This window comes from Colias philodice, chromosome 10, assembly GCF_061535455.1.
Source record: "Colias philodice isolate Cphi_HAF_F1 chromosome 10, ilColPhil1 Martin Lab GWU primary, whole genome shotgun sequence".
In the NCBI taxonomy this organism is placed as follows: Eukaryota; Metazoa; Arthropoda; class Insecta; order Lepidoptera; family Pieridae; genus Colias; species Colias philodice.
Window position 1 is genome coordinate 11,792,048 of NC_143095.1, and position 11,444 is coordinate 11,803,491.

Genomic DNA, 11,444 nt, shown 5'->3' on the forward strand with positions numbered 1-11,444 from the left:
TAATGTTTAATACATTCAGAAGAAGAAAATCACAATGATTTTCAAAATTTACAGTGTGTTTTAAGTTCTTATCAATTTTCAAAGACGTTTGTTAATATAAATGATAGAATTAATATTCATATTAAATTCACATCCGTCTTACTTAAAGTAGTCAAAATTTGTGTGCCATTCATGCACAAAACGAGGAAAGAAAACAACCAAATGTGGAATCAAAAAAACATGTATTGTCTATCTTAGTGCAATAGCCCAACAAATTAAAAAAAAAACTTCAGTCGACATTTCAACTTGATGGTCGATCGGACTAGATATCAAGAAGGCTCAGGTCGTCGTTTATTGGGGGGATTGGGGAAGGTGGGCGCCGGAGGCCTGGAAACCGTTCTCGTTGGCGATGTAGGTGACGGTGTAGATGACGCCGTCGGGACCGGGGTAAGAGAACTGTCCACGGACTTCCAAAGCCTCATTCTCACTTCCGATGTTCTTCACCTGGCCGTTCTCTTGGGCGTTGATGCCGTTGGATGTCTCTACACTGGAATTTAAATGGGTAATTAGTATCATTTTAGAAAAGACTATGGATATTGAAATAAGTTGATAATTACTAATTAGTATCCTTCTAGACAAAGCCCTGATACTGCGTTTCTAGCATGATAAAGTTTAAGAAAGGTCTAAAAATCCATTTAAAATGTCTAACAGTCAATATAGTGCCAATAAGATTCAATATTTATATTGCAGTAGCTGAATTATTATAATGTAATAAATAGATGAATTTACTTAAAAATGAAACTTTTTCCTAGAGCAATGTAATAAATAAGTAAGTAAAGATGAACTTACCCGTAAGAGTAACCCTCAACACCAATGTTGTTGTTGTCGTATTTGAGGACGGTGGCTTCTCTGTCCTCAACGGGGAGGGCGACGGCCGCGGCCACGAAGAGAGCGAATACGATGAACTAGAGAAAGAAGAATGGTTAGAATGTGCTACAGAACGTCTCAATGTCGACAAACATGTTGGGCATCATATTAATGAAGAGAGGCTTATTTGTAATGAAGTTATAATAAAAGGGACAAAAATGTTCATTTACAGAACTGAACAAGATAGGTAGTTAAACTACTAATTAACAACTAAACATAATCATTGCACATATCATTGACCTCAGGTCGATTAGTTTGCCATTTTTGCTAATTGCCAAACATTTAGACAATCTTGTATGATGAAACGCGCCGTTTGGCCCAAATCATTTTCAATGTGTAAAGGTCAAACATATAAAAAGACATTAAGAAAAAACTCTGATTCATAAAATAACTTTAGTTAGTATCACACAATCGACGGTAACAGTTGAGTAATTTTGAAGAATGTATCGTTAACTTTCCTGTTACAAGTCGTAAAGAATGATAGTGACCTTGACCTAACCACATTGTAAATTAAACGAGGCTTGCAAAAAGCTTTTTTCGCGAAATATAGGACTTTAAAATCGATGAGTTTCTGGAAATCTTAGAGCCGCAATGAAACTCAGTCACGATTTTCCACGCAATAGGTACTTTATCATTGAAATATTTAATTTAATGAGCTTTAAAATTATTTAAATTGAATTCCACTGGAGCCTTATATTATAAACGATGTTTTGGACAAAAAACTTAGCAGAAAAGTTTTTGCTTCCTTTTCTGCCGCCGTTTTAACTGTTTTAACTTTTGCTGTTAATAGTATTAATTCGACTTTTTCTGACAAGTGCTGGCAATTTTTTGTAATAATGGTCACTACTCACGGATTTCATTTTTGATAGGTGATGAGGTCTTGTAGTCCGTGAGGATGAGTCGACTGAATTGAACTGTGATCGGAATATAGATTTCGCACTTTATATACCATATCCAACTATTTTGCATATATTTAAATTTGGGCTGATGCAGTCTGGTTTTTTCGGGCGACTTTTGACAATTTCGTTGTTTTAATTATGTGTCGTGATGATTATTGGGATAATAGGATATAATATTTTTTGTGTTAGTAGATACTAGTTCCCACCGCAAGATTATTATAGTTTTTTTTGATGGAACCAAAATTTTATGTATATTTATAAAAAAATATATATCGACCAGGTTGCCAGTCAAAATTTGGCCACAAGTATGTATATTGATTTTTTTTCTAATCGACTTTTGGAAAAAAATTCCGTTCACTTGTTATTTATAGTCTACATCACGGCAAATAACATAAAGATACTAAAAAACCACGGTTTCCGTTTTTCACCTGGCCGCAACCCCTTGGCAGCCTGGTGCAAACAGGTATAATTTCAATCTTTGTTAGGTTATGGTTATGGTTGCCTTATTAAATCCAGCCGCAAATGAGGGTAACTGGCTGTTAAAGATGATGAATATTAATTAAAAATGCGTGCGGCCAAATTTTGTCTGGAAATGTCCTAAAAAATAATACAGTTTAATAAAGTGGTTAAAATCTATTTAAATAGGTAATAAAACACACACTTTTAAATATAAGTCTATGACCTTTTGATGTACCACACTACACGGTTGAATAAAAAAAGGTTTTATACTCTAGTTCGTTGTTGAGTATCTGTAATGTTGCCTATTTTCATTTTAGGTTATATATCAATCATAGTATATAGGTATAGGAAACTTACACTACAAAACGCAAATACATATTGTTTTTATTTATTTTAGAAGCCAAGTATGCATAAGTGTATCTGCACTATGCATGTACATGATTTGGTAAAAAGAAACACATTTATTTCACAAGAATATTTAGAACTAAGGACATTATCTTATAATTAAGAACATTTTAAGATTTTATTTCGTTACAAAATTAACATCTGTAGCTATCAATAGCTACCTACAGATGTTAATTCATTTCTGTGATTGAGTGATTTTTATCTAGGTGAAAAACAAGCAATAATTTGGAAAATCCAAAAGTGCACGCCTCATAATTTTTTTTTAATAAATATTTATTAATTATTATTTTTGTTTATTTAATAACAATTAAACCACATCGAATCAGACCCTGAAAAATGAAAGGGTTCTATTCCTGAGCATACTCAAGCGTAAGAGAAAAAAAAAGACTCGATTAGTAAAGTATTTCGGTCGCTATCGTGTTAACAAGAAAAAGGATCCGCACATACAGACACACGGACGTCCAAGACAGAACTTTTTTAAACTGTTTTTTAACTAGTTTAAATAACAAAAATGACATCAAAAATATCATGAACGTTAAAAATAGTGTTTTTTCTTAATATGTGTGTGTATGTATTATCTTACAAGTGCAATGTATGGATACATAAAGACATTTTAAGTTTGAAAAATCAGATGTTTTGCGCGAAGTGACAGTAGTACCCACCTCAACGCTTCGCTTATGAGGCGTGCAATATCATGAGAGAATGACATAAATGCATTGACCCAATCACGAACTACTTGAATTAAATACCTTTTAACAATATATTTTTAACACTATTTGAATGATTAAAACTTTCACTGAACACACACAGAATTCACATCCCGATATTAAATTTCCCATAATTTAATTAACAAAATCGAAAAAAAAAAAACGTTTTCTTTACGTTAAAAGGTTTCCTTACCGAAAAGGTAAAACGGGATTCTATTACTGAGACTTCGTTGTCTATGTGTCTTTCTGTCTCCAGGTTGTATCTCATAAACCGTGATAGCTAGAAAGCTGAAATTTTACGTACAATAAATGATTTTCTATAATAAATGATAGTACGGAACCCATCGTGCGTGAGTCCGACTCGCACTTGGCCGGTTTTTTATTTATTACAACAAAATTCTTTACACTTCTCAGCTCTATATCTTTACCTATAAGGTATAGAGGTCACGCGGTCACAAAATTATTCCTGAGGATTACCTAATTTAAGTATTACAGGATACTAGCGGTCCGCCCCGGCTTCGCACGCGGTACATATTTACGTTTCTCTACATAAGAACCATCCTAGTACTTCAAGGAATATAATAAAAAAAGAATTATCAAATCGGTCCACCCGATCACGCGATGCCGTGACAACGCGAAACGGGTTTCATTTTTATATATATAGATATAAGATAATACGTAAATATTTATAAATATTTACGTATTATCTTATATCTATTATGTATAAATACATAATATCAAAGTAGGTATATAGATTTTCAATCTCTATGCCCGCTTGAAAAAAGCATAAAAGCTTGTAGGTTTTGTAGGTTGGTATAAGATCAACCTAATCAAAATAGAATTCACAAAAAATATGCATTTTTTTAAATACTAGCTGTTCCCCGTGGTTTCACCCGCATTGCTCCGCTCATGTTGGTCTTAGCGTGATGATATATAGCCTATAGCCTTTCTCGATAAATGGGCTATCTAACACCGAAAGAATTTTTCAAATCGGACCAGTAGTTCCTGAGATTAGCGCGTTCAAACAAACAAACAAACAAATAAACAAACAAACTCTTCAGCTTTATAATATTAGTATAGATATCAATAATATTTATATTTTTTAAATAAACTACCTACTGAAAATCTAATACAGATAGGTACACAATTTTTTTTCTATAAAGTTCACAAAAATCACATAAAAAACAAAACTATTGGAACCTTGACATTCAGAAAGGATGGAACCGGCTTATCTAGCCACGAAACTTATCATTTTATAACGTTTTTAAAATCTGAGTGTGTTACGAGGCATTGTCATTTTAAATAATTAATTAAATACTAGTTGCTTGCCACGGCTCCACCCGGGGTTAACTAAAAAAAAGTGTGTGTGCCGACACACGTGTCAGAAGTGAAACTTCATTGCCAAGATTCGAATATACAAAAATCGTCGCCTCACTCCATGACGTGTCGGTATTGCCATGACGCGACCTTGAAATTTTACTCTCAACACGCCTAAAGAAGTTTCACTTCAAAAAACCTATGTTGTTACTTTTTAATGGTAATATTATAATTTTTGTATCAATTGAGCACAATTGAGTTACATCTAATCTAATCTTCTAATATACAGGGGGTTATAGTTTTGCATACGCTGAATACGTAAAAAATACTTATAAAATTCCAGACGCAGTTTTTTTTCAAATAGGTGAATTCTTAAAACTCTATGTGTACACCCCTAACAAGCAACCTGCCCAACTTTGCTACCAGCACGTGACCTATCGTTTAAGATTATGTTTTCATAGACAAAATGCTCACATTAGCGAAGTGGTGTATGCCGGCTGCGCGAAGCTAGAGAAGAAAACATGGATTTTCAGGAAAAATTTAGCAAACATTTTTTGATGTAATTTTGTTGTTAAAGTATTTTTTACGCGATCAGTATAGGCAAAATTACAAGTCCCTTCGCGCTTAGTATACCAATAGTGGGACACCCTGTATAAAATTCTCATGCGGTGTTTGAAGTTAAACTCCTCAGAAACGGCTCGACCGATTCTCATGAAATTTTGTGTGCATATCGGACGTGCACGTAACTATTAATCTGTGATATAGGGTAGGTCTGAGAATCGAACATCTATTATTCATCCTCATAAATGATAAGAGTAAGGCAGAACAACGTTTGCCAGGACAGCTAATCCCTACCCTATCCTTCCTACTAAATACTAATGCGTGCTAATACATATTATAAATGCGAAAGTTTGTGAGGATGGTTGTGTATGTGTAGGTATGTTTGTTACTATTTCACGCAAATTCTACTGAACCGATTACAATGAAATTTGGCAAATATATAGATGTTAACTTAGATTGACACATAGGATAGGTTTTGTCCCGGAAATCCCACGGGAACGGGAACTATGCGGGTTTTTCTTTGAAAACGCGGGTGAAGCCGCGGGCGGAAAGCTAGTATAAAAATAAAATCTTTCCTCTCCATGTAAATTTTTTTTTAGTTGGTCTCAAACGTGTTTACATAATCCGATTATAATAATTATTATAGGTATATAAATGTTTGCTATAATTATTATCATAAAAACGGGAAAATACGATAAAAAAATATTGTATAACTGGTTTTCTTATATAATAATCATGTATACGATTGTCTAGTAAAAACAGGAGAGTCTAACGATTTTATATTTTTTCTAATCTCGGTCTAATTAAGAACGAGATCGAGGTCTAAAAACAAAAATGGCACACATATTAAATTAGATTTAGTGTAAAAAAATTATCACAGTTTCCGTCACACGTTTTGGTAATATTGTGTTAAGAAAATTTGGTATTTAGGTAGCTTAAATCGCTGAACTAAAACATATCAGTTATTCTGTAAGAAATATCATGTCGATGATACAGCGGGTTGATGCTAACATATGAAGAGCTTTTCATTTATAAGCTTAACCTATAAAACATCCTTCCATATTAAAAAGTAAAAAAATTCAATAAAACGGGCATTGTAGTTACAATTCCACTTTATAAACAACTAGCGGTCCACCCCGGCTTCGCCCGTGGTACATATTTACGTTTTCTCTACATAAGAACCATCCTCGTACTTCAAGGAATATAATAAAAAAAGAATTATCGAAATCGGTTCAGCCGTTCTCAAGTTATGCGCTTACCAACACATTTTGGGATTCATTTTTATATTATAGACTAGCGGTCCGCCCCGGCTTCGCCCGTGGTACATGTTTACGTTTTCTCTACATAAGAACCATCCTCGTACTTCAAGGAATATAATAAAAAAAGAATTATCGAAATCGGTTCAGCCGTTCTCGAGTTATGCGCTTACCAACACATTTTGCGATCCATTTTTATATATAAAGACTAGCTACGCCCGCGTTTTCGCGCTACGTACGCGGCTACGCCCGCGTTTTCAAAGAAAAACCCGCATAGTTCCCGATCCTGTGGGATTTCTAGGATAAAACCTATCCTATGTCCAAAACATTATATTCGATTAAATATCCAAACATAATTTTATTTATTCTTCGTCCTTCTGAATGAAAAGCGCGTGTGCCGAGCACACTTGTCAGAAGTGAAACTTCTTTGGCAAGATTAAAAAATACCAAAATCGTCGCCTTACTCCATATTATCGTGATTATATTGCCTTTGAACTTGAAATTTTACTCTCAACGCGCTTAAAGAAGTTTCACTTCAAGATAAAAACACAACAAAAGTATATTCTCTTCATACAATATCTATAAATATGTTATGTTTTTTAAACGAAGCTAAGCTACTTACAGAATATGGTAATTTTCTCTTTTATATTTTAAGCAAATTACATATTATTATTAATATCTGCATTGATATAGTAGTTTTAATATTAAAATGATCCAGATTCGTGTTTCAATGCAAGTTTTCAAACAAGTTTCATATATTATGTATTATCATATCATTGATTGTATGATAGATACATTAACCTAAGACATAATCTGAATAATTTGGAAGTTTTTCCTCGTTTCTAGATAATTTTATTCTAGTTTTTCTAATTTCAAAAAAGTACATTATCATAATGAAAAATAAATAAAAGATGAGCCTTAAAAACTATAAAATATAAATGTCGTCTGTTTCAATAAATCAAACGTTTCTCATGAAATACGTTGGCGGAAACTTGCATATATACCAATATGATATATCTATTAATCAAATATGTTTTTATATGCTTATATAATATATCTTTTAAATAAAATATAGACTTACAGCAAAAACACTTTGTAACACTTTTAAATGACATGTAAAAAAATGGGTGGCAGATGTATTTCACATCTGTTTCACTGAGTTCAATTAAAAGTACCTAATATACTGTTTTGTTTAAGTTTTTCCTAAAAAGAACCCATGACCACAGGGTAACTCGTGCCACTACTGTACGAAAAAGCCGAACAGAGATATTATAAAACCACCCCTTGAAATAGAAAAAAAAATAGATTGATTTGTAGTTGTTTGTTGCACTTATCCCCAAAATAACTACGAGTCTAAAGGAGTCGTTTACATACAAACATGTGGGTTACATACAAACATACAGGTGAAGCTAATCACTACATAGTATAAAACAAAGTCGCTTTCTTGTCCCTATGTCCCTATGTATGCTTAAACCTTTAAAACTACGCGACAGATTTGGATGCGGTTTTTTTTAATAGATAGAGTGATTCAAGAGGAAGGTTTTAGTATATAATTTATTAGGTTTTAGACAAAGCGGGCGAAGCTGCGGGTGGTAAGCTAGTTAAAGTTATTGCGCAAAAAAGATGACCTAATTTTATACACGAGACTTCACCTACGTTCTCTTCTATACTCTAAAAACAATTATTCCATAGAAAGCATATACCTAATTATAAATATATCATAGCTGTTATAAATAAACAGGTATGAATGTTGAGTTACATCAAAATCCATCCAGCCGTGGTTAAGCAATAAACGAACAAACTTTCACATTTATCTCGTCACTACAATGCTAGTAATGGAAATGTCAAAGTTAGGCAAACAGCCAAGTGTAAATTATTAAATATAAAAGATTATCACAATTTGATCGAGCCTCTGATAATGTTACGAGTGAGTTACATCACTGAGTCATTGCATTCTTTGTTATGTCGACTAGTGTTGTGCGACTGCGACTACGACTACGACTACTGCTATGTATTAATGTGATTCTGTGTAAAAAATTCAAACGTCTGCTGGTGTCTTGGATTTTGTTTTGAAGGAAGATTTCTATTTGTTTAAGCGAGAGGCGTAGTAACAATTAGAAAAGCAAATTATAATAATTAATTGTTTTACATTTAATTAACATTAAAACAAACAAAAAAATATTTCTTACATCTTTAATATTTGTAAGAAATTTCCATAACCTATATTAAAAATTAAAAAGTCCTTTCAATAAACGCTTCATAATTACCGGCAAATATTCTCCTCGTCGGGTCGTTATAAAACAAGATAGCACCAATAGAATAATAATTTATTGTCATATACAAATTACATGCATCAATCCCTATACTATCCAAATAGTTACAACAGCTCAAATATAAAAAAAATGCAAAAAATTGTCGCACGTCGATCAACAGCTTAACATTGCTAAGTGGGTACGGAACAAGGTCACGGCCAGGCTCACATCTGCAAAGGTTATGTCGGCGAAAGCTTTCGATTTTAATGATAGCTGGAAGATAAATTGACCATTGAGTATCCTTTAAAAACTATCGTAACTGTTTTGACATGGATCTTTGAATTTTTTTATGTTACATCCATATTTGAAGTGCCTGTAAGATTTTTTCAACATTTTGTCTTATTAAGGGAATTAAACCTATAACACTTTTAGTTTGTAAATAATGATATTATTCTATATGCGAAAGTTTGTGAGGATGTGTCTGTGTTTGTTACTCTTTCACGTAAAAACTACTGAACCGATTACAATGAAATTTAGCACACATATAGAGGGTTACTTGGATTAACACATAGGATAGTTTTTATACCGGAAATCCCACGGGAACGGGAACTATGCGGGTTTTCCTTTGAAAACGCGGGCGAAGCTGCGGGCGGAAATCTAGTTATTCTATATGCGAAAGTTTGTGAGGATGTGTCTGTGTTTGTTACTCTTTCACGCAAATACCTTGAACCGATTACAATGAAATTAAGCACACATATAGAGGGTAACTTGGATTAACACATAGGATAGGTTTTATCCCGGAAATCCCACGGGAACGGGAACTATGCGGGTTTTTCTTTGAAAAAGCGGGCGAAGCCGCAGGCGGAGAGCTAGTGCTATATAATTATTAATTATTATTCTATGTGAACCTAAATATTCTTATTAAAGTTAAACAACGTCGTTTATGTTAATAAAGCCTAAATGCATAACCGGAAAAGCAAAGAAACCTAAAAAAAGGAGGAGGAGGAGTGACTTCAATAAAAAGGAGGAGGTTCTCAATTCAGCCGGTATATATTTTTTACGAGTATATTTATGTTTTTCTAAATAATTATGTTTAAAAACATTGTTTAGTTTCATTGTAGTTAAGCGTAGGGTGTGAAATCTTTAAAAATAAATTTAAACATATATCTATTATTTAATACATAACTTAGATAGTATGCCAAATAAGTAATAGTTAGTAAAACAATTTATTTGGCTGATTAATATATTTAACTAAAAGTAATTGTAGATTTATGAATTTGCCTCTTTCTGTATTAAAGGCTGATTTGTATCTATATATTTTATAGTTTAAAATGCGGATATCACGAATATTAATCCTAGAATGCATAGAATACTAATATGATATCAATGCAAGGTTATATCTATCCATTTTATTGAAGTGTTGCATCCTGAACAAGCTTTATTAAAGTTCATGGTAAGAGAAAGTAGATACTTAGAACTTGGTAATAGATATAAATTATATTTATTTACCGTCACAAAATTATCGTACACTTGCCAACAGAAAAATGTGGAATAAAATGACTTAATAAGAAATAGCTTGACGATCATTTTCTGTATTAAATAAATTATTAACACCTTATGAATTCATATGCATTCAGACAACTTTTTTCATCTATATAATATTATCTAATTTGTGTGCCCATTTTATTTTTAAACACTTACTTCTTAGCAATAATTTTATGATGATAATTAAAAAGTTAAGAGTGAACCGATACCTACTAGGGAAGCTCGTACCATCTTAGACCGCAGGTTCAAAAGAATTCCAATTTCACACGGTCAATGTTAAATGTTAATTTAAAAAAAAGATCAATGCCTTCGACCTTTCGTATGGTTCAGCTTAAATTTAACGGTAGCTTATGTAACTTGTAATCAATAATAATCAATGTCCCCATTATATATATATATATATATATATATCTTATATATAAAATTCTCGTGTCACAATGTTAGTCTGCATACTCCTCCGAAACGGGTGGACCGATTCTCATGAAATTTTCTGTGCATATCGGGTAAGTCTGAGAATCGGCCAACATCAATTTTTCATATGTACCACGGGCGAAGCCGGGGCGGACCGCTAGTATATATATATATATAAATATATAATTACATAATATTTCATTACCTACATCAATTTATTAATGAAATAATATGCTAAATATCTCAAAAAACGGAAGGCTTAATGATAATGAAACTTTAAATACTTATAAAGATATAAAAGTACCTACAAAATAATAGTAATCGTCCAATAAAGACATTCCAGTTTTATTTGATCCCTTTGTTAAAACACGATAAATGTTTCTAAAAATAACGATGACATAAAAACTGTGTAAATGGTAATATATTCTAAAAAGCGAGTGACAAAATTTAGGATTCCACGGCAAGGAACATTAAAATTATAATGAGATTGCCGATAGAAGATGAGAAGGTCACGAATTTACATACCGGCTTAACCGTCAACTTTGACTGCGCAAAACATCACATATAATATGTATATCTATAATAAACTATACATATAATATCGCGGCTGTAATGCCTTTATGTCGAATAATAATACGTTGTGGTAAACCTTGAAATATTTTCTAGTTATTTCATTTTTAACGTCTTCGATTTTTGAACGGTTAATGGTGTAATAAAATTCAAGAA

At 32.5% G+C, this 11,444-nt stretch overlaps 1 protein-coding gene across 1 annotated transcript; it reads right to left on the bottom strand.

Annotated features, from left to right (window-relative positions):
- Positions 1–202: 202 nt before the first annotated feature.
- Positions 203–1,844, bottom strand: LOC149485496 (flexible cuticle protein 12-like). Its single transcript, XM_089700328.1, has 3 exons — positions 1,758–1,844; positions 829–944; positions 203–526 (listed from the first exon to the last, which is right to left on the bottom strand). The coding sequence occupies exons 1-3, from the start codon at positions 1,764–1,766 to the stop codon at positions 331–333; spliced, it is 321 nt and encodes a 106-aa protein (XP_089556454.1). The 5' UTR covers positions 1,767–1,844; the 3' UTR covers positions 203–330.
- Positions 1,845–11,444: the final 9,600 nt, after the last annotated feature.